This window comes from Cervus canadensis, chromosome 13, assembly GCF_019320065.1.
Source record: "Cervus canadensis isolate Bull #8, Minnesota chromosome 13, ASM1932006v1, whole genome shotgun sequence".
In the NCBI taxonomy this organism is placed as follows: domain Eukaryota; kingdom Metazoa; phylum Chordata; class Mammalia; order Artiodactyla; family Cervidae; genus Cervus; species Cervus canadensis.
This window is the reverse complement of record NC_057398.1, coordinates 32,511,857-32,534,774: the sequence shown is the minus strand read 5'-3', so window position 1 is coordinate 32,534,774 and position 22,918 is coordinate 32,511,857. Positions and strand designations below refer to the sequence as shown.

The 22,918-nt window shown below is 53.2% G+C and overlaps 1 protein-coding gene across 12 annotated transcripts; it reads right to left on the bottom strand.

Annotated features, from left to right (window-relative positions):
* Positions 1-604: 604 nt before the first annotated feature.
* On the bottom strand, positions 605-22,344 carry RNF207 (ring finger protein 207). 12 transcript variants are annotated; one of them, XM_043485073.1, is made up of 19 exons: positions 21,821-22,344; positions 14,581-14,737; positions 14,280-14,470; positions 13,265-13,397; positions 11,999-12,143; positions 11,830-11,911; positions 11,682-11,757; positions 11,476-11,601; positions 11,029-11,075; positions 10,696-10,768; positions 10,561-10,629; positions 9,941-10,009; positions 9,694-9,791; positions 8,787-8,973; positions 8,429-8,614; positions 8,084-8,135; positions 7,535-7,652; positions 2,182-2,262; positions 605-1,359 (listed from the first exon to the last, which is right to left on the bottom strand). In XM_043485073.1, the coding sequence occupies exons 3-19, from the start codon at positions 14,468-14,470 to the stop codon at positions 1,191-1,193; spliced, it is 1,902 nt and encodes a 633-aa protein (XP_043341008.1). In that variant the 5' UTR covers positions 14,581-14,737; positions 21,821-22,344; the 3' UTR covers positions 605-1,190. The 12 variants fall into 12 exon arrangements, with proteins under 12 accessions (XP_043341008.1, XP_043341006.1, XP_043341005.1 ...); XM_043485071.1 differs by lacking the exon at positions 21,821-22,344 and adding an exon at positions 14,816-15,563 and having other exon boundaries at positions 14,280-14,504; XM_043485070.1 differs by lacking the exon at positions 21,821-22,344 and adding an exon at positions 14,816-15,563.
* Positions 22,345-22,918: the final 574 nt, after the last annotated feature.

The following is a 22,918-nucleotide window of genomic DNA, read 5'->3' as shown; positions in this document are numbered from 1 at the left end:
CCAGACATGTCTGCCTCCTTGGTTCAGTTCTGAATTCCTTCCTCTAAGCTTGTGTTCCTCCTGCCCACACCCCCTCAGCACTGTGGAGGTCCGCCCCTCCCTCCCCCACCTGGAAGGTCTGTGATGGCTTTGGGATGGGACCTGGGTGCACACAGCAGATGTGCAGGCCTTGGGTGCTGTTGTGACCAGTGGACCAGTGTATTGACCTGCAGGCCCACCTAGCACATGAAAGCCACCCGAATCGCTAAATCAAGCTGGTATTTGTTTAAGATGTGACTCGGCATCATTTTGCCTCCAGAACTTTGAACGTTAGGTCATGAAGGTCGTTGTTCAGTGGCTCAGTTGTGTCGGACTCTGTGACCCTGTGGACTGCGGCACGCCAGGCTTATCTGTCCTTCACCATCTCCTGGAGCTTATTCAAACTCATGTTCATTGAGTCAGTGATGCCATCCAACCATCTCCTCCTCTGTCACCCCATTCTCCTGTCCTCAATCTTTCCCAGCATCAGGGTCTTGCAGGTTAATTTGCATGTTTAAGTGTTCTGTTTAAGTTCCACTTGACAAAAAGGCTCCTGGGTAAGAATGAAAAACCACTGGAGCAAAGTTGCGGGTGAATCATGCTTTAAGGTCTTCAGAGGTGCACACAGGAGAGTGACGGCAGGTGGGGACAGTCGTGGGTATGTCAGTACAGAGGTGCTCTTTCTTCGCTTTATGAGCTCAGCCCAGGCCCCACAGTGAGAAAAGCTGGAGTGAAGATTTTTCCCCTTGGCTGAGTCAGCACTAGGATCACGATGAACCTAGTGATGAGCACTAGGATAACTTTCCAGCTAACAGCAGGGCTGTGGTTCAGAAGGAACAGGCTTCCTCTGAGGCAGAGTAGTCCAAGAGGCTCGTTCATGAAATTCAGAGGGTGCACTTTGGTGGGAGCTCACAGCCCAGTACACACGGAGGTGCAGGATGAACTGGGATGCCTCCTGGAGCCACTGTGATAAGGGTCAGGACTCTGAGCCACGAGAAGTCTAGCCTAAGCCAGAGAACCTGAAATGGGGACCTGCTGGAGTGTCTGGATTTTACTGATGATAAATGATTACAAATTAAAAAACAACAACAACAACAGGAACTGTCTTTTCTTAACTGTCCTGACCTTGATTGGCTTGTTGTAAAGTGCCTGACCCTGGAACTGGTCCCAGGCTAAGCTGGGCGTTCCCTCCGGGTGGAGACATCACCCCCGTTTTTTGATTTGGGTCTGTGTGTGTCTTTGTTTTTCAGTGGAGGCTCCTCTGCAAGGCTGCCCAGAGCTCGGCTGTTTCTCAGCTCTGAGTTCTTCTCCTTCTTCTCTGTGACACTTACTGGATCGCTCCTAAAGAAACACTAGGCGTGACCCCCCGCCCTCTGCTCCCGTCCCCATCTCCCTGGAGTCCCAGTGCTAAAATCCACCCAGGCAGAGGCTTTCAGAACAGCAAGCCTTCCCAAAGGGCACCAGGGGGTGACCACAGCAGAACCAGAACCACGTCGTCTCCTAAAGGACTCATCTTGCTTCTAAGACTTCTAGCTGCAAAAACGTCCACAGTTCAGACCGTTTTGGAGGTTTGTGACCCTGCTCTTTGAGTCAACCCTCCCCTGAAGCAGCTAAACGCGGTGCCTGGAGTGGTTGGGGCTGCTTTCTGCTCTGTCACCAACCCCACGGCGGCTTTGGACACAGCAGACCTCTCCCCCACCCACTGGCCCTCTTAGCTCCAATTTTCTACAACTCCAGTGAAACACGAGAAGATCTGCTTGTGACAGTGACGCTCTGTTACTGCACATTCTTTTTTCCCTCTGGCAAGTATTCTGGCAAACACTGTGGCTCCAATGAAGGAAGAAATAACCCTCAGTCACTTTTTCTTGAGTCACATGGCGTAAGAGCCAGGGTGCTCAGAGGTGTATGGGGAAGGAAGGTGGCAGTCATGGCCATCCCTGGTTACAAAACTCTGGTCATGTCCATCCATGTCATATCTGTCATCTACAAGATCACTGGTTTGAAGGCACCACCCAGATTTTATACACGGAGGCCCAGCCGAGGTTGTAGAGCTGGTCAGTGGCAAGCAGGGACCAAAAGAAAACCCGAAGTCTGTCTTTATCATCTATGTTTGTCTCTGAGATTAAATCATTTGCCTGCTCAGGTTGAAAGGACCCGCTTTACCTGGCCGGGGCCTCAGCATTCACGCCATCATCATGCATGTTTTGTGGATGGTCTGATGGTTCATCCACAGGGACCTGAAACCTGCGAGAGAGAAAGCAGTTCCCAGGGTCTGGATGCAGCAGAGCCGACCAGGTGTGGAGCCAACCTGGTGTGTGTGCTCAGGTTCATGGCACAAACCCTAACCTGAGCACACCCTCAGGGCCCACCTTGGGCTTCGGGCCTCAGATATTTACCGAGGGCCAAGGCCATAACAGTGGATGAGAGAGGCTGGGCCCTGCATTCCTGGGAGCCCTGTTCTGGTTGGGGAGACATGCCAAGGTGGGGCACCACAAGTCCGAATAGGGGGGGAGTGACTGTGAGTAAGACCTGCTTTCAAAAGGAGGGTTCAGGAAGGCCTCCTTGCTGATGCTTGAGCTGAGGCCTGGGTGACGTGGTCCCTGGAACAAGCTGAAGCAACAACATTACGGGCGGAGATGAGGAAGTGGGAGCCAGTCCAACTTCTTTGCAGAACCAAGAGGCCATCATGACAGGTGTGGAGAGGGGCTGACGAGAACAGAGGTGGGCAGAGAGAGTCCCAAAAGGACTCTCAGGCCCCAGGCCACACTGACTGTGACCTGCTGGAGGGGCTAGGGTGGAGAGGGGGTTGACGATGGTGGCTTGGACTGGGGGCCCCAATGGAGACAGAGCAGGTGGACCATGACAGCTGAGTCAACAGGATGTGGGGAGGGGTTAGCAATGGAGGTGAGTGGAGGAGGGGAATCATGTCTCCTGAGCTTTTAACGAGCGCCTGCGTGACTGTGATGCCTGCACTGAGATGAGACGGGAGTAGCTTGTTCAGGAGAAGGAAACTGAGCTCTTGGGGCCCTTGTGGGGTTTGGGGTGCCCTGAGACATCGAAGCGGAGACCCCCAGGAAGGGGTACATGAAGATGAGTCTTGGGTGGGTCTGTGATGGGGCAGTGGGTTGGGGGTCATCTGCAACACCATGGGGTTTTGGAGTTTTTAACTTTAAAAAAAACTGGGGAGACACACCATGCAGCATGTGGGATCTTAGTTCCCTGAGCAGGGATAGAACCCATGCCCCTTGCAGTGGAAGCACAGAGTCCTAACCAGTGGACAGTGAGGGAAGTTATACCATGGGGTTTTAAAGCTGGGGGGCGGGCTGGGTGAAGCCCCTTAAGGAGAGGGTGCAGGATGAGAAGAGTGCCTGAGACTGAGCTCTGGGGAAAACTGACATTTGGGCATTGAGCCGAGGAGGCAGAGCCAAGCCGAAGGTACTAAGAAGGACTAGCTGGAAGGGTCAGAGGGAAGCTGGGAGGATGGGGTGTCTCAGAAGCAAGAGAAGAGCGAGATGAAGGCAATAGACAGTCCAGGCTCATGATCGCTGCTCCAAGGTCAAAGGATGTAGCTGGAAGGTCGCCGATGATGGAACAAAAGCAGATCCAGGGCATGGGGTTGAAGGGGGTTCCCAGCACTGGGAGGGGAGGAGGCAGCGGGCAACTCTAGATACCTGCAAAGTGGTCCACGAAGAAGGGGAGGGGCAGCCTCCCTGCTCACCCCAAACCCCCAGGGGCTGGGCTCCAGCCTGAGCTTCTTTCTAGTCACTGACACCAACCACAGATGCCGCTTCCCTACAGAGGTGTGACTGCCAGGGTATTGCCCCTTACAGGTGGGCAGGAGCTCACTACTGGCAGCCAAATGCTCACCAAAGCAGGGCACACGGAAGGGAAAGGATGCACACAGAAAGAGCGTGGCTTAGAATGGGCACACGGTATGAACAAGCGGGGTCTGTGACACCACAATGTCTCCTCCACTTAGAGGCCCCCAGGATAATGGAATCACACAGTATCTGGAGTAAATCGCACTGAATGTCAGTCTAGGAGGACACTGTCATTAGTCCTGGGTGGATTTGATCTAGGGATTTGATCAAGGGATCTATGGATCCAGGGATCTAGGATTTGATCAAGACTCTGCAAAAGGAGGACTTTCCTGGTGGTCCAGTGGCTAAGACTCCTCACTCCCAATGCAGGAAGTCTGGGTTGGATCCCTGGTCCAGGAACTAGATCCCAGATGCTGCAATTAAGAGCCAGCACATCACAATGAAGGTCCCACATGGCACAACTAAGACCCAGTGCAGCTAAATAAGTGAATATTTTTTGAAAACTGCAAAAAGTATGATGAGTGCAGCCACTCAATGTGACTTGTTAAAGTAGTCACTCAAAAGGTGGCTTGGGGCTTCGCTGGTGGTTCAGTGATTAAGACTCCACCTTGCAATGCAGGGGCACTAGTTTGATCCCTGATCTGGGAAGATCCCATATGCCACAGGGCAATTAAGCCCATGGGCCACAAGTACTGAAGAACCATGAAGAACCATGCTCTTAGAGCCTGTGCTCCACAACAAGAGAAGCCAACTCAATGAGAAGCCCAAGCACTGCAACTAGAAAGTGGCCCCTGCTCACCACAACTAGAGAAAGCCCTTGCACAGCAATGAAAAGCCAGCATGGCCAAAAATAAATATGTAAATAAATATTTAAAAAAATAATAAAATTAAAAAAATAAAAAGTGGCTTGGCAGTTCTGGATTAATACAGCAATTGTGCACACACACTCTTAATTTTCCTCCTTCCCCAAACTCACTAAAACTAGTAAAGGGACCAAAACAATGAGGGGGGATGTCCTTTCCAGGTTGACAGTAGGAAAGAATAACAGCAAAATTTGGAAGCTGGAGAGCAGTAGATAAGTGTCCACTAATTCAGCAGACCTGAGAAGCTGAGGTCCCACCAGTTCCCACCACAGAATCCTCAGGGGGCTCAGGAATAGGCAGCCCCGTTGCCTCTGCAACTCAGGGGATGGGACTGAAATAGGACAGTGAAGGTTAAGGTCCCCACCTCTGAACAGCTGCATCTCCCCAACCCTGAATTCTGAAAGGTTAGTCTCTGGGAGGATATGACACACAGGTGAGAACTACTGAAAATCAGAAAATTAGGTGTGCAGACAAATGATCCACATGGTGACCTTCCAGGAAGGAAACTGGGCAAAGATCTAAAACTGATATTGGGGCATTAAAAAAAATTAATCACGGGGCTTCCTTGGTGGCTCAGTTGTAAAGAATCCTCCTGCCAATGCAGGAGACACGGGTTCGATTCCTGGTCTGGGAAGATTCCACATGCTGCAGAGCAGTTAAACCTGTGCTCCACAACCACTGAGCTTGTGTTCTAGAGGCCAGGAGGTGAAACTACTGAGCCCATGTTCTACAACAGTGGATGCCTCCTCAATGAGAAGCCTGCTCATGGCAACTAGAGAGCAGCCCTTGCTCTCTGCCACCAGAGAAAAGCCTGAGCAGCCACGAAGACCCAGAACAGCTAAAAGTAGGCAAAAAAAAAAAAAAAAAAAAAAAAAAAAAAAAAAAAAAAAAAAAAAGGCAAAGCAAAAAACCCCACCCACCCAGATGCCTCACATGACCCACATGCTCAGAGCTTGAACCTGCTCTCCCCGACCTCACTCCTAACATGAAGAGGCAATCAAAGATTTCCTGACATCTGAGAAAAGCCTTTAACATGGAAGGTAGAAACTGAAACAAACAAAAAGTAACTTGGAGGAAACAGCCTTCAGGGAGACGGAAACTTAAAAAAAAAAAGCAAAAAAATCTATCAGCTCCCAAAGGGGTTAGATGTCACGTCCATGAAACAACTGAATGCTATGTAACTAGAGCAGTCAGGGTACCAAAAACACCTCTTTGGAAGTGAAAGCCAATTTATAACATTTAAAAGAGCTCTTGGGGACTACCCTGGCTGTTCAGTGGCTTAGATTCTGTGCTCTTAATGCAGGGAGCATGGGTTCAATCCCTGGCCTGGGAACTAGATCCCACATGCCACAACTAAGAGTTCAAGTGCCACAACTAAAGATCACACATGCAGTAATGAAGATCTAAGATCCCATGTGCCGCAACTAAGACCTGGTGCAGCCAAATAAATAAATAAATTTTTAAAAATAAAGAGCTCTTGGAAATTTTCTTCAAAAATGAACTAAATACACAAGTTGGAAGATAAATGAAGAAATCTCCCAGAAAGTATGGCAGATAAATGAAGAGATAGAAAAAAAGGACTGAAAAGGGAAGGTAAATCAGAGGACCAGCCACAGAAGTCCAGTATTCAATAAGAATTTCAGAAAGTGGAGAAAAAAGTGGAGAAAATCAATTAACCAGTTCAAAAAGAAATATGCCCAGATAAGGACACATATTTCCAGATTGAAGGGACCCACTGGTACCAAATGGATAAAACTTTTGCTATTGTTTAGTTGCTAAGTCACATTCTATTCTTTGCAACCCCATGAACTATAGCTAGACCTGCACCAATATGAAATTTTATAACACTGGGAGCAGAGAAGATTCCACAAGCTTCTAAAGAGAATAAGTAGGTCACATTACAAGGATTAGGAATCACAATGCTTTTAAACTTCTCAAAGACAACCCTGGAAGCCAGAAGACAGTAGAGCAGTGCCTTTAAAGGAAATAATTCCCAATCTAGAATTTCCATCTAGAATTCAATACCCAGCAAAACTATCAGTCAGTCAAGCATGAAGGCAGAATAAAGATACTACAGGAACTTCCCTGAAGGTCCAGTGGTTGAGACTCCCAGGTTCCAATGCAGGGGACAAGGGTTCAATCCCTGGTTGGGAATAAGATCCCTCATGTCTTGCAGTATGACCAAAAGATAAAAAGAAAGAAAGAAAGATACAGCAGACTTGTGCTGTTCAAAACATGTCTGTTCCATCCTCTCAAGATGCTGTTTGGAGGATAGGCTGCACCAAATCACGAACAAGGAACATGGGGCATATTGGAATCAGGAGATCTCACTTTGGGGCAAGGCAAATGGAGTCCCCTGGAGGGTGTTAGAAGGAGAACCCAGGCTGACCACTGTGTACCAGTGCTACAGGGCAACCACCATGGGGCTTGTGACCTGAGAGGCAGGCACATTGAAGACTTGCCACCAAGAAACCCTCTGCCCCCATAACACTTCCAGTGCCCAACGATGGTGCTGAGAGCCTGGTCCAGGTCCCTGTCTAGACTTGGCTTAATCATAGGCTGGGGAAGTTCTTTCTCCTCCGTGTCCTGCTGCCTGAATCAGCTGAAGATCCTCATTTCATCTCCAAAGTGTAAAGAGGTGGGTGATTGTGTGCCTAGAAGCAGAAACTCAGAGAAGCCCACGCATTCTGTGTTTTAGCAGAGGCCCAGCACCTGACCTGCCCAGATCATGACCTGGCCCACTTCCCTGATAGGGACTCTTCCAAAGATGTGGCACTTTCTGTATCCACATCCAGAAGTATCTTGGTTCCCCCAGAATACCTCCAGTCTCACCTGGGCTCCAGTCGCTCCTTCACCTTGGCAATGGAGCGGACGTAGGGCGTGATTTGCTTGGTGATGGTCGTCAGGTAGGCATTCTCCTGCTTCAGCTGGAGAAGGTCATGGAGCTGGGCTGTGGGGGCCCAGGCCAGAGCATGAGGTCTTGTTGGCTTCAGATCCTCACTCTCCAGCCTCAATTCATGTAAATATCCCAACTATTTGAGTGATTACCTCTAATTAAAGCATGAGGTAAGATTCCTAAAGTCATCCTACTTACTGAATTCTGACCTCAGATATATTTTTGGGGGGTCAGTTAGCAGCTGTGAGTCAAGAACTAAGTGGGGGACTTCCTGGTGGTCCAGTGGCTAAGACTCCGCACTCCCAATGCAGAGGATCTGGGTTCCATCCCTGGTCAGGGAACTAGATCCTCCATACCACAACTAAGACCCGGCACAGCCAAATAAATAAGAAGAGTTTGGGAGTTCCAATCTGGTGATTGGGTAACTAGCTTCCTGCCCCTGAAAGCATGTGGAGGGGGAGCACTCAGCAGCAGCTGCCCGGGACCTTCATATATCTCCTGTTCGTTAGCCACCCGCTGGTAGGAGTCCTCCCAAATCTGAAAAAGAAAGTAAGCTGGATATTGCACATGGCTGAATTGGAAGTTCCATTGTTGGCATTTCTGTCCTCTAGCTGCTCAGAACCACAGGGTGCTCCCGGGCAGTTCCCATGGTTCCAGTGTGCTCCCAGGAAGTTCCTGGGTTCCAGACAGCAGAGACCCAGGTTCCAGAGCCTGTGAAGGCCTCCTGGGGCACCAGGCTGAGGTCCCCTCCCACTTCCTATCTGGGGGTAGCCCACCGACAAGCTGACAGGTGGGGCTGCAGGGGAGGGAGGTGCCTCGGGAAGGGCTACCTCCTGGAAGACTGCTCTCAGGCCCTCCACAGAAGCATACTCCGAGGCGATCTGGGCATCCACCTGCAGGGCCTTGTGTAAGATGTCACCCATGATCTCGGCTTTGATGAGGGAATGGTGCTTGGTGAGGTCCCGGTGCAGCTCCTGTACCTGGTCCTTCAGGTTCTGCATCTCTGCCTGCAGGCGCTGGGGGAGGGGAGAGACCGGTGTGTGCCCGTGTGCCCTGCAGGCTGGGTGCACTGCGGGGGCCTCGGTGGAGGGGCGTCTGGCAGCCCTGGTGGCCGGATGAGGTTTGGCCACTGCACTTTGGTGTGAAGGGGTGGGGCCTTTCCTCACTGGCGCATCCCGGCCTCCTCACCCGGTAGGAGTCCTCATAGTGGCGGCAGTGCTCCGTGAAGGGTGAGTCCTCGCCCTCCGCCAGCAGCACCTTGGTGCTGATGGACCGGTGCAGTGTGGGCTTTTGGACTGGTGACCCCAACATCTTCCCCACTGGGGAAGGGCAGCCGGGCCCCCTCAGCACCTTGGGGCCCGGGCCCCCTGCGAGCCTGGGGAGAGAACTCGTGTGGATGTGGCTGTGGGGGTCCAGAGAGTCTTCCCTTCCCCCAGCCTCTCACCCAGGCGGCACAGCAGAACCACACAGGGGCCCAAAATAAACCTGATGCCAGGCTTTGCCCACCCAAGACCAATGACATCAGCAGGGTATTTTTAAAAATCCTGAGGGTGATGCCAGTGTGCAGAAGAGTCCATCAGGATGTCCTCAGGGCTGGTCCCCAGCACACCGTAAGTTCACGCACACATGCTGGACCTTGAAAATTTGGCCTGATGCCCAGTCTCCGGTGCTTAGGGCCCTGGGACCCTTGGCAGACACCCCCAGCTTAGGCATTTCTCCTAACTCGTAGGGATCTCCAGCTCTTCAGACTGCCCCCCCCCATTCCCGGAAGTCAGACCCCCTGCGGCTTCTGGTGACCGAGACCCCACTGTAAGCTACCCTTCCTTTCAGGGCTTAGACACCCCAATCCAGATGCACAACTGCGGTTGGGGGCAGCCCCTGAGTCCTCCTGTTTACCCCTGACCCGGCTCCAAGCCGTCTACCGTGGGCTTCCGACCAGGATGGCTGCTTTCAGGCTGGGCAGGCTTCCGAGTGGAGGTCGGAGGTGCTCAGACGCGGCGCCCGGAGCTCGGTGAGCTGGGAAAGTCTGCCCCCACCCCAATGGGAATCTTGTGCCCGCCTCCCCGTTCCCGGTCCCGGCGCCCTCGCGGCTCACGTGCTGGTGCCACCCCCGGCACCCGCCGCCCGGCGTGGCCCCAGCATCAGTAGCGGCTCCAGGCAGCGCGCGAACTCGGCACGGTGGTCGCTGGCGATCTGGGTGGCGGGACGAGGTCGTGAGGTAGGTCCCTACCCTGCGGGACTGCGCTCCCGCCCCCGGCCCACCCCGCGCCCCGGTCTCCCCCGCCCACTCTGCGTCCCCGGCCCTCGCCCCCGCCCCCGGCCCACCCCACGCCCCCACGCACCTTGCTGCTCTGTGCCGGCCGCAGGCGATGTGGCCGCGTGACGATGCCCTGCAATCTCTCCATCAGCTCCTGTGGCAGGGGGAGCGGGGAAGGGGAGGGCTCTCAGGTGGGTGGGTGCGGGCGGGGGAGGGGGGTGACACTGAGGGGAGGGGTCCGGAGGGCGAGTCTGCCTTTAGGACGGTTACCTGCCTTCCGATCCTCCCTGGGGTTGGCCGGATGTCCACCCTAACCCCCACCCCCACCCCGCCCCCCAAATCGACTGGAAAGGCTGGGATGTCTGGACTTCAGTAGACTCTGCGTTTTAGGGGAGGAGGTTTATGCTCCCTTCAGGCTCTGCTGTCCTCTTATTTATTTATTGGCTGCACTGGCAGCTTTGGGGGATCTTAGTTCCCCCGTCAGGGACTGACCCTTGCAGAGTCCTAACCAATGGAGACCACCAGGGAATTCCCTGCTGTCCTCTTAAAAGGGCTCTGCTGGCCCCCAAGTAGTTTGTAGATGACGATGTGGAGGAGGTGGCCAGCCTCCAGGTAACAGGATGCCCAGCCCTGAGGTGGGGGTCTCAGACGTGCACAGTAGGCTCCTGCTGGGGAGGGGGGCACCCAGGAGCTGGGGGCACTCACGTAGCCCAGGTCCAGGAACTCGGCCTTGTTGGCCAAGCTGAGGAAGGAAGAGCAGATGACCAGGTGAACCTGCAAGAGGGACGCTGCTCAGTGCCTGGGCGGGGTGCCTGGTCCCACGCCCCCAGCTCCGCTTACCTGCAGGGTGGGCAGCAGAGTGGCCAGATGGGAGAGCTGCTCCTTGAAGGCCTTGTCCTTCTCTTCATACTGGCTGGGGGAGGGGCAGGCAGCCTCATCTCCAAGGGGAGGGCTGCCCACCCCCACCTGGGCGAGGCCTCGGAACTGAGTGGTTCCATCTCCCCACCCACTTTGTGCATCCTTCCCTGTCTCCCCTTCCCTGAGCCACCTGCCTTCCCCCCGCTGGGGTGGACACCTGGATGTCTTGCTCTTAGGGTGGGACAGGGCTGGCCTAGGCTCCAGCTGGTGTCTGGAGGTCAAGGGGCAGAGGGTGGAGACCCTGCCACTACTCACCTCTGCACGGCCTGCAGCAGCAGCGCTTTCCTCTCTAACAGTTTGTCCTGGGAGGGACAGTCCACTAACTGACTGGGCAGACTCGGCCCTGCCCCCTCCCAGCACTCTCCCAGGCTCCCGGGTTCCAGCCACACAGCTGCTTAGCCTGGCTCTCTCTCCAGCCCACGAGCTCTGCTACCCCTGCCTGGGAGCACCGACAGCCTCACCTTCAATGTCACCTCCTACGGAAAGTCTTCCCTGACCACCTCCCATCACCAGCCCCAGCCTAGGGCGGGCCCTTGCTCCTCCTCTGAATTTTCCTGGCTACTAAGATTAACTAACTCCTGAAAGTAGTTCAGTGCTTGCTATACTAGAATCTCTAGGAGGGCTGGGGCAGGCCTGGGCCCCAGTCAGGTCATGCTGATAAGGATTCTGGGCTGTGGCTGTTCGGTCCCCCCTATGTCTCACCTGCATGCTGCTGAAGAGGGCATGGATGGCGGCCTCCTCCTCTGCCGCGCTGCGTCGCACCTCCTCCACCATCGCCTGCAGCAGCTCGATGGCCTCTCGCGTGGCGGTCTGCAGGGCCTTCACCTCCTGGGGACAGGGTGGCCTCAGCCTCCTGGGGACGCGCGTTCCCAACCCCGGCCCCGGCGCGCCCGGCAGCCCGCGCTCACCAGCACCGCCTGCTGCAGCCGCTCGCAGCCCTGGACGTAAGCTGACTCGAGGTCCACGCAGTGGACGCGGCTCTCCCTGCAAGGACCCCGCGCGTGAGCCCGCTCCGGGACGCTCGCCAGCCCCTCACCTCCTGCGCCCTCTACCCACCCCTGCATGTCCCGGAAGCAGCGGATGCACAGCAGCGACTTCTTGTCGGTGGAGAACAGGACATAGGGCTCGGCGTGCAGCGCTGCGCGGGGACGGCGGTGAGGGCGCCGGGCAGCGCCCGCCCCCATCCCCGCCCGGCGCCGGCCCCGTCCCCGCACGCCGCACTCACTGCACTTCTGGAGCACGTCGCGGCTGCGCTGGCCCAAGGCCACGATGTCGTGGCGCGCGAACATGCGTGCCCGGTGCGTCTCGTCGCGGCAGCGCGCGCACAGCGGCTGCCCGCAAGTGTTGCAGAAGTATGTGGTCTCCGCGTCCTGCGGACAGAGCTCGGGCTCAGTCCGCCGGTGAACTGGGAGCCTGTCTTTGCGCGTCTGCGAGTCTCCGGCAGGGGGCACGGCCGCCGGCAGCCCTCTCATGTAAACCCGACGCGCAGTGCTCTGTATCCCCAGTTTACAGACGAGAATATCAAGGCTGAGAGAGTAGGTAAGGGGGAGGTACCCATAACGGGCTTGAGGAGGGGGTTCCCCAGGGTTGTGGGGAGGGCAGATATTGTATTTGCAAAACATTTAACCTACAACAGAAACGTATGTGTGCCCATGGGCAAGACCTGTCAAGCCCCTCTTGGCACCCTCAATAGGAGCTACATGGCTGTGTTCACCCCAGCCATTTGGAGTTGGAACTTGACTGGGAGGGGGAAAGGGGTGAAGGTCTGCAGGTGCCCTTCCCTGTGGCTGAGAGTCCAAGGCATCGATCCCAGGGATGGCTATGAAAACACAGACTCCCAATTTCTTTGGCATTCAAGGCCATTTCCTCCCCAGGCTCTCCCTACGTCCAGCCCCTCACCTACTACTCTTTATCTCTGTACTTCCAGGTAGCACATATTCTAGAACTTGCCAGCACACCCTGACCTTTTGCTCCTGTAGGGACATCCTCCTGGGAATCCTCAGATCAGCTCCCACAGTCCAGAGAGAGTCCCCTGTGCACTTCTCAGTCCAGCCTGAAGCCTGGCCTCTGCTCCCAGGTCCTTCAGGATGACCTCTCCCCAGTGAGACAGTGTGCTCACATCCCCTGTCCCATCTCTGGCTGCAGATAGCAGCTCACCGCTACCCAGGTAGCCGTGGACCCTCGAGGGACTCCAGGTCTGTGCATTGGATTGCTCTTCCTGTTCCATTTCACAACTCTGCCCTGAGTTGGGGGCCAGTAAACTCCCCCCAAATCCAAATGGCTTTAACCCCTGCACCTAACACACTGTTGGTTCAAGTGAGTTATTTTGGACTTCAGTCCCCACACCAGTAAAATGGGGCCCCTGTTCTGGATATGAGGTGTCTGAGAGAGGGGCTGGAGAGCCCACTGTTGGGTGATCCTCTGAGGATATGGCATCAGGACAGTGCAGCCTGGTGCCCTCCACTCCCCACTGCACCCCAGGTGCCCCTGCCTGCTTGCCGCACTCCAGGTCGCAGTTGGCGCAGCGCACCACCTCGGTGCCATCCCCTGAGCTGTCCACCAGGAACTGCAACAGCCGATCCACTGGAGGGAGCCCGCTGGGGCCCTTCACCACCGTCTGGTGCCTGTGGAGAAGCTTCAGCAAAGCTCCAGATGCCCCTTCCCCGAGGCTCCCTACCCACTTCCTACTGTGTACATTCCAGGCGGAGCTAAAAATAGGGTGGGAGGTGGGGTGCCTGCAGGCCTGACATCTATAAATATTTCAGTCAGTGCTCAGTCAGTGCTCACTCCGACCCAGTCCCTTCCCAGACCTGGAGGGATCCTGGGAGGGGGTTGGCGACTCAGGGTGTCAAAGGCAGAAGCCTCCCCTCAAGCCCCTCTCACTGCATTAGGCAAATTCAGGGCCACCCCAGGTATCCTGAGTTTCCCCGGTAGCCCAGCGGCTAAAGAATCCACTTGCAATGCAGGGGACAAAGGAGACTTGGGTTCAATCCCTGGGTCGTGAAAACCCCCTAGAAATGGCAACCCACTCTAGTATTCTTGCCTGGAGAATCCCATGGACAGAGGAGGAGCCTGGAGTGCTACAGTCCGTGGGGTCACAAAGACTCAGACACTGAGCAACTGAGCACACATGCACAGGTAACTCGAGCCAACATAACTTGCTACTTTGACCTAAGACTTAAGGACCCCTAAGTGAGTCATTGGGAGTGTCCAGATGCGGAGCTGCGATCGCCTACTCCAGCAGCATCCAATTCCACAGCACAGGCACTCTAGCCTGCCCTTGCCCCCTGACTTATCTTGAGAGGCCTTGGGTCATAATCCCAGGTCTCAGTTACCCTGATCTGTAAAATGGGCAGCAGCCTTCACAATCTCTGGCAGAGAGGCACCAGCTGGGTGCAGTCTCTCTCCCAGCCTTCTTCCTGAAGAGTCTTGCCCTCCCTCCCAGCACCCAGATCCCTTCCCAGAGGGAGCCAGCCTCCCCTCCTCTGGGGCTTCCAGGCACTCACTGGCACAGAGGGCAGGCGAGGCGGCCATCGGCAGCACGGCCACGCAGGCAGCCGGCGCAGAACTCATGAAAGCAGTCCAGCAGGCAGGGGCGCTCATACTGCGCGTGGCACAGCGGGCACACGAGGGGGTGGCCGCTTGTCCCATCCAGGGCGCCCGGCCCCTCCAGAGGCGTGAAGATAGCTCCGGACATCTTCAGGGACAGCGCAGGAGGGCGGCAGGGCGCCCTTGTTTGGGGGGGCGCTCTCACCGTGCCCGCGCCCGCATCTGCAGCTCCCCTTCCCCTGTGCGGGTCCCCCTTACCTGTCCTGCCCGGACCCTTCGCGGCGTCCAGAGATCGCGGAGCGGGGGAGCAGCTAGGGCTCGGGGCTGGGGGCTAGCGCGCCGGGGCGGGGAGGATGGGCAGGACTCCCGCAGAGAGGCCAGACCCTGTGCGTCCTCCCACGTCTCCAAGGCGGCCCTGGAAGGTCAGTCAATGCATCCTACCCAACGCCCAGCCTTCCTCTTTATCCCCCACCCAACCTCCCCTTACTCCCACCTTAGGAATTCTCCCGCCGGTGTCCTCTGGGTGACCCTCAGGCGGCACCCCTTCCGCCCCCCGGTGCTCCGCTCCACCTTTCCCAGACCGGCGGCTGCTGCCTCGCCGCGAGGGCCTGCACCGAACGAACTCCGCGCTCCCCCACCGCTCTGACCCAGGGCTCCGGTCACAGCCACGGCCACGGCCACCGTACCCCCACGCCTGGAGGAGTGTGGCGGGAACGCGCGGCTGGAAATGACCCCGTGGGGCCAGGGTTCGAAACTTGGACTGGATGCCGCCCGGGATGGCAGAGCCCCGAGCCCGGAGTCGCCGGAGCGCCGCGCAGAGCGGGGCGAAGGCCCTGGCTGCGGGCTCCTCAGGGGTCTATGGCCCCCCGGCCAGATGGCTCTGTCCGGTCGGACTTGGCCGGGACAGGAGTTGGTCAGCGCGGTCCTATTTCCTCAACGGCCAGTTGAGGGCGCCCGAGAGCAGCAGCCGCCCCTCCCACCCATTGGCTTGGGAGGCACGTGAGAGGGCTTGGCATGCCACTGCTGGGTTTGGCAGGTTGGGGGCCCCCCCGGCCAAGATTCCGACCTCTCAGAGCCTCGGAGGTGGGTTAGAACAGGGGGACCTCCCAGTGATCAGGGCAGACTTCAATGAAGTGAAATGCACGTCCTAAGCCTCGAACAAAGTTAGAGAAGGTGATGAAATTCCAGTTGAGCTATTTCACATCCTGAAAGATGATGCTGTGAAAGTGCTGCACTCAATATGCCAGCAAATTTGGAAAACTCAGCAGTGACTACAGGACTGGAAAAGGTCAGTTTTCATTCCAATCCCAAAGAAAGGCAATGCGAAAGAATGCTCAAACTACCGCACAATTGCACTCATCTCACATGCTAGTAAAGTAATGCTCAAAATTCTCTAAGCTAGGCTTCAGCAATATGTGAACTGTGAACTTCCAGATGGTCAAGGTGGTTTTAGAAAAGGCAGAGGAGCCAGAGATCAAATTGCCAACATCCGCTGAGTCATTGAAAAAGCAAGATGTTTTTCCAGAAAAACATCTATTTCTGCTTTATTGACTATGCCAAAGCCTTTCACTGTGTGGATAACAATAAACTGTGGAAAATTCTGAAAGAGATGGGAATACCAGACCACCTGACCTGCCTCTTGAGAAACCTATTTGCAGGTCAGGAAGCAACAGTTAGAACTGGACAGAGACCAACAGACTGGTTCCAAATATGAAAAGGAGTACATTAAGGCTGTATATTGTCACCCTGATTATTTAACTTATATGCAGAGTACACCATGAGAAACGCTGGGCTGGAAGAAGCACAAAGTGGAATCAAGATTGCCGGAAGAAATATCAATAACCTCAGATATGCAGATGACCCCACCCTTATGGCAGAAAGTGAAGAGGAACTAAAAAGCCTCTTGATGAAAGTGAAAGAGGAAAGTAAAAAAGTTGGCTTAAAGCTCAACGTTCAGAAAATTAAGATCATGGCATCTGGTCTCATCACTTCATGGGAAATAGATGGGGAAACAGTGGAAACAGTGTCAGACTTTATTTTGGGGGGCTTCCAAATCACTGCAGATGGTGACTGCAGCCATGAAATTAAAAGATGCTTACTCCTTGGAAGGAAAGTTATGACCAACCTAGATAGCATATTAAAAAGCAGAGACATTACTTTGCCAACAAAGGTCCGTCTAGTCAAGGCTATGGTTTCTCCAGTGGTCATGTATGGATTTGAGGGTTGGATGGTGAAGAAAGCTGAGCACCGAAGAACTGATGCTTTTGAACTGTGGTGTTGGAGAAGACTCTTGAGAGTCCCTTGGACCTCAAGGAGATCCAACCAGTCCATCCTAAAGGAGATCAGTCCTGGGTGTTCACTGGAAGGACTGATGCTGAAGCTGAAACTCCAATACTTTGACCACTTCATGTGAAGAGTTGACTCATTGGAAAAGACCCTGATGCTGGGGGGGATTGGGGGCAGGAGGAGAAGGGGACGACACAGGATGAGATGGCTGGATGGCATCACCGACTTGAGTCGTGGGACATGAGTGTGGGTAAACTCCGGGAGTTGGTGATGGACAGGGAGGCCTGGTGTGCTGCGATTCATGGGGTCGCAAAGAGTCGGACACGACTGAGTGGCTGAACTGAACTGAAGCCTCCAAATAATTAAGATGCCAGTCCCATCAGCAGCGGAGTGCCCCACAAAGAGGTAGCTTTAGGAGGGAAAGAACGAGAGAGGACACGCTGAGCCTTTCCACCTGGGCCCCTCTGCCTTTCTTGGCCTGCTGTATACTTGTTTCACCCAGGGTGATTTTCTCCAAATTGCCTGCTTTCTCTGCACATGCCATCCTGAGCTCCTGGAGAGCAGCCCCCATCTCTGCTCCCGCCACCACCACCCCCACCCTGACCCCCGTCCCGGAAATCAGGGTCAAGCCACAGCCTGACCCATGGAAGGTGCTCAATTAAATCTTACTAATCAGTTAGGAAAAACTAGGAGATAATATTCTAGCTGGGTTTTGAAGGATGAGTAGAAGTTTGCAAGGGAGAAGAAAGGAAGTGAATTCTAGGCAGGAAACATCTATTCTTTTCAGGGTTGATAGCTTATGGTGGTAGGTGTTGAGTTTGTGGTCTCTGAAGGTTTCACTCCAGAACCAAAGATGCAGTCTCAGTCACTCAGAGCTTTGTGCAGCAAAGATTTTATTGAAATGAAAGGATAGAGAAAGTTTCTGACGTAGACATCAGAAGGGGGTGGGAAGAGTACCCACTTTGCTAGATTGAGCAGGGCATTATACACTTTTCAGCTGGCTGCTGAAAATAGATAAAAAGAATACCTCAAGACTGAAAGTTTTACCAGACCCTTTCCTAAGGCATACATCCTGAGATAACTTTGACACAAGATTAGCCAGGGAGAATGGGTTCCAGGCAACATGCCTCTGGGAGAGATATAGTGTTGCTGAGAAAACAGGTTCCCAGGCAAGATTTGTTACAATTATAATCATCAACTTAGAGCCTAAGGAAAGCATACCCACGAGTATCAATCATGTCAGACTCTTGGCAACCCCATGGACTGTAGCCTAATAGGCTCCTCCGTCCATGGGATTTTCCAGGCAAGAATACTGGAGTGGGTTGCCATTTCCTTCTCCAGTAAGATGTATTCAGTTCAGTTCAGTTCAGTTGCTCAGTTGTGTCTGACTCTTTGCGATCCCATGAATCGCAGCACGTCAGGCCTCCCTGTCTATCACCAACTCCTGGAGTTTACTCAAACTCAAGGCCATGGAGTCAGTGATGCCATCCAGCCACCTTCTAGTACTGCTCTGTAATTATTAGCTCCAGATCTAAAGAAAAGCCGGCTCTCAGACAAGATACATTGTTGCACAAGGCTTAAGGAAAGCATGAGTAAGATACATTGTTGCTTGTGCAGCCTATGTGACTAAGGCAAAAGAACTGGAGCAAGAATGTTCACCTCCTCCATAAAGGAGCCTTGGACTCCCTATCAACCTGCCTAAATTAACGCTAGCACAGTCCTCTCTAGCCCTTGTGCTCCAAGTCATAGTAACAGTGGCAAGTGTTTACAGGTCAAGGTACTATTCAAAGCTCCTTTACTTGTATTATCTCAACTAATCTTCCTGACCATCTTTAAAAAAAGTGAAAGTGTCAGTTGCTTAGTTGTGTCCTGACTCTGCAACCCCATGGCTATAGCCAGTCAGGCTCCTCTCTGTCCATGGAATTCTCCAGGAAAGAATACTGGAATGGGTAGCCATTCCCTTCTCCAGGGGATCTTCTCGACCCAGGGATTGAACCCGGGTCTCCTGCATTGCAGGCAGATTCTTTACCATCTGAGTCACCAATCCTGACCACCTTACAGCCTTACTATTTGAGTAGTATCAATATTTACTGAGCATCCACCAGGGACCCTATACATAGAAATAGACAAACCAGGTTCACCAAGTACACAAATCAACAAATACAAAAATGACAGTCTATGTTAAATATTCTGAAGGAAAGAATTGGAATGATGTAATGGAGGGCAGCTGGGAGGAGGTGGAGCTGAAGACACACTAGATAACCATGAATGGGCAGAGCTCCTGGAGAATGAGAAGAAATGAGACACAAGAAAAGCCATGAAGAGTTCAAAGCTGAGCCAACAGCAAGTACAAGGTCCCAGAAGTTGGAATAAATGTGAAGGAAGGAAAGGAAGACCAATGTGGGTGGAGAGGAAGGGATGCAGGATTGGGGTGAGGCTGAGGATGGAGAGTGGAGGCAAGGGCATGGAGAGTTGAGGGTTGCATCTTTGGGGTGAAGGTGGTCATCTTCACCCTCTAGACTAGAGAGGAGTCCACGCTGGAGGCTGTACATACAGACTTGGGGAGTCATACTTAAGGTTATGTGTCTGGGCTTCCCTGGTGGAACAGTGGTTAAGACTGTGCACTTCCACTGCAGGGGATGCAGGTTTGATCCCTGGTCAGGGAACTAAGATCCTGCATGCCCTGTGGCATGGCCAAAAAAAAAAAAAAAAAAAGATATGTGTTTGGAGCATGGCAAAGGTCAAGTGTAGATAAAAACGAGAGGGGCTTTGCTTCTTGTAGACCTTCAAGTCCAGGGAGGAGGAGGAGGGAGCAGCAAGGAGACAGAGAAGGAGTGGCCAGAGGTGGAAGGAGAACCAGGAGAGATTGAGGTCCTGGGGACCCAGGGAAGAAGGGTCACCAAGGATGAGTGACCTCTGGTATCAGATGCTAATAGAAGCAGGAAGAAGACCAGGACCTAACCCCAGTTCTTAACAGGAGGACATCATCAGTGACCTTGACGAGAGCTGTCCTGGTGGCCGGTGTGTGTGTGTGCAAAGCACCCCCCCACCCCCGCAAGTGGGTTCAAAAGGAAATGGGAGGAGAAATTGACAGTGCACAGAGGAAACAATATCACCAGCTAGGTGGTTTATTGGAAATTTCTCACAGTTGTGAGGCTGGAAGCCCGAGGTCAGGTGTAGACAGATTGGGCTCCTGGTGCAGCCACTCTTCCTGGCTTATTGTCGGCTCTTTTCTCCCTGTGGCTCTCATGGCAAGACAGATCTCAGGTGTCGTCTTTGCCAGTCCCACCATAAAGCCCCACCCTCATGATCGCTTATAAATCTAATTACTTCCCAGAGGACTTGCCTCCAAATACCATCACTTTGGGGACTAGGGTCTCACTTATGAATTTGGAAGGACACAAACATTCAGTACATAGCAGATAGGAGATGAAAGGGGTAGTGTATGACAGGAAATGTTGGGGGTTGAGAGATTGCTTTTACTGTTTTAAGATGGGAGGTTTTTTTAATTATTATTATATTTTTATAAGATTAGCAGTCAACTTTTAAAAAATATTTATTTTTGGCTGCATTGGGTCTTGGGCTTCCCTGATAGCTCAGTTGGTAAAGAATCCTCCTGCAATGCAGGAGACCCTGGTTTGATTCCTGGGTCTGGAAGACCCAGGTGGTGTGTATCTGAAAATTCTTTTTGGATTGCTTCTGTGTTTTCAAAAAGAGAGCAATGGAGGTCATCAGTTGAGAGGGATGTTTTGGCGTGAGGAGCTGGCATTCTGGCCAGAGGTGTGAAAAAAATTATTTAGAGGACTGGCAGGTAGCCCCAAGGCTTGCTAAGTTAAGAGAGGGGTCAGGTCACTTGGGAAAAAGCACACTAAGGATTGTTAATCAAGTACAAAGGTTTGTGAACTAGGTAACTTGAGGGGTAACATAAGAACTCTAGCAACTGCAAGAAGTAGTTGCCACTCCTAGGATGATCTTATTAGACTGTAGACACTTGAAGGAGGGGGCTCAGGAAGCTGAGCACTGCTCAGCTGGTGTTGGGGAGAAGACAATGAAGCTGGTTCTACAAGTGTTGGAATTACTGCAACTGGATTCAGCTGAGGTTTCTGGACTGTTCCAACTGCTGCTACCAGGATGAAGAAGCAGGAGGAGGTGACACCAACAGAACAGGAACAAGCAGGAAGTAAACCAAGATAAGTCTCTTCTTTTTCCTCCAGCCTGCAGTTTCCCTCCTAGGTCCCCATTGAAAGAACCTGATTACAGCCAGCTGGCAAAGCAGAAATGTGGTTTGCAGTCAGCAATAGCAGCATGGGGGTTTTCCTGGTGTCTCAACAGTAAAGAAACCACCTGCCAATGCAGGGTTCGATCCCTAATCAGGGAAGATTCCATATGCTGAGGAGCAATTAAGCCCGTGTGCCACAACTACTGAGCTTGTACTCTAGAGTCCAAGAGCCAAAACTACTGAGCCCATGTGTTGCAACTACTGAAGCCCGTGTGCCTTAGAGCCTCTGCTCCACTACAAGAGAAGCCACCACAATGAGAAGCCTGCACACCCCAATTAGAGAGTAGCTCCCACTCCCCAAAACTAGAGAAAAAAGCCTGCAAAGCAAGAAGACCCAGCATAGCCAAATACAAATAAATACATATTATTAAAAAAAAAAGAATAGCAAGGTGGGTTTGGAGCTTGGTCAACTGGTACATCTGGACTAGTCAGCATGGGAGAGTATCCTAACACCACTGTAAGCAAGGCTTGGGCTTCTGATAGGTGACTACATGGCAGGTGGATACAGGGACTGGAGGGTGTGTGCAAGTGAGTGATTATAATGCAGGACCCTGGACTGGAACTGGTAATGTTGCAGGAAGGTGGACTCCTTCCAGGGCCAGAGAGTGGACTCTTGTCTATCACTCAGAAATGAATTGTCTGAGGAGACACATGTGCTGATAATGCAAGAGACTTTCTTGGGAAGGGGTGCCAGGGCAGAGAGCAGCAGAGTAAGGGAACCCAGGAGGACTGCTCCACCACATGGTGGAGAAAGTCTTGGGTTTTATGGTGATGGGACAAGTTTCTGGGTTGTTTCTGATTGAAACACTCAGATCTCACTGACTCTGATTGAGGGTCCTTCCTTGTGGCACACGCATCACTTAGTCAAGATGGATTCCAGCAAGGAGGATTCTGGGAGGTTGGTAGGACACGTGGTGTCTCCTTTTGACTTACCCGAAATTCTTCTGGTTGGCGGTGGCTTGTTAATTTTGTGTTTTTATCAGGACGTCCTCTCATAACACAAATCATGCAAATAATTACTATGGTGCATGGCTAAAGTGAGCGGTTCCAGTCAGTGTTTCCCCTAACAGCAAGGACATGAGGGACTGAAAGTAGTCCGGTGTGTGGAACGGGAGATCTGGGGATGAAGACCTCCTGCCACTCAACTTTGGTCCGTGGACCAGCAGCAGTAGCAGCAGCAGCATCTCCTGGGAGCTCTCATGAAACGAAGAATCTCAGGCCAATGAGACCCACTGAATTGGAATCTGGAGTGAGATTCCCAGGTGGTTCCTGTCCGTATGCCAGTGTGGGGAGCGCTGGCAGACGAATTTTTGAAGCTGGGAAACTAGAAGGGATGAGGGACTTCCCAGATGGCGCTAGTGATAAAGAACCTGCCTGCCAATGCAGGAGACCTAAGAGACTCAGGTTCGATCCCTGGGTCGGGAAGGTCCCCTGGAGAAGGACATGCCAGACCACTCCAGTATTCTTGCCTGGAGAATCCTACGGAGAGAGGAGTCTGTCGGGCTACAGTCCATAGGGTCTCAAAGAGTGGGACACGACTGAAGCGGCTTAGTACGCACCAGAAGAGATGAGTTGGAAAGCTAGGATGACCCGAGGATGGGCAGCTTGAGTCTGAGGTGGTGGAGACTCTACCTGACTGCAGCCAAGAGGGCTAGCACCTGGAGGCAGCCCCTGGGCACCCGCTTCCTGACTGGGATTTTGGGTAGGAAGCAGCCAAGTGCTCTCGGACATTAGGACCCCAAATTAGGCCTCACCTCCCCAAATTAGTGGGTTCGATTCCCATCCCACTACCTGGTTGTTGACGGTTTATTGAGTCTCCTTATTCATTTTTTTAAAGACTGTCAAAAGTAGAGCGAATCCCTTCATTTCTCTTCGGGTTCGTCTAGTCAGGCTCCCCCCTCCGATCCTTTGCAGTGGGACAGGCTACTCGGCTTCCTCCCTCCCCCTACAATCCTAGGTGGGAAGGGCGTAAGACGATGGGTTTCGGCATTCAGGTAAAAATAATCGCTCCCCGAGCGTACAGAACGGGGC

Coding starts and splice junctions, on each gene's coding strand:
- RNF207 (XM_043485073.1), bottom strand. CDS start 14,470: ATGTCCGGAGCTATCTTCACGCCTCTGGAGGGGCCGGGCGCCCTGGAT. Junction 8,136..8,428: donor TGAGAGCAGTCTTCCAGGAG/GTAGCCCTTCCC, acceptor TTTCTTTTTCAG/ATTTGGGAGGACTCCTACCA. Junction 7,653..8,083: donor CGAACAGGAGATATATGAAG/GTCCCGGGCAGC, acceptor GGGCCCCCACAG/CCCAGCTCCATGACCTTCTC.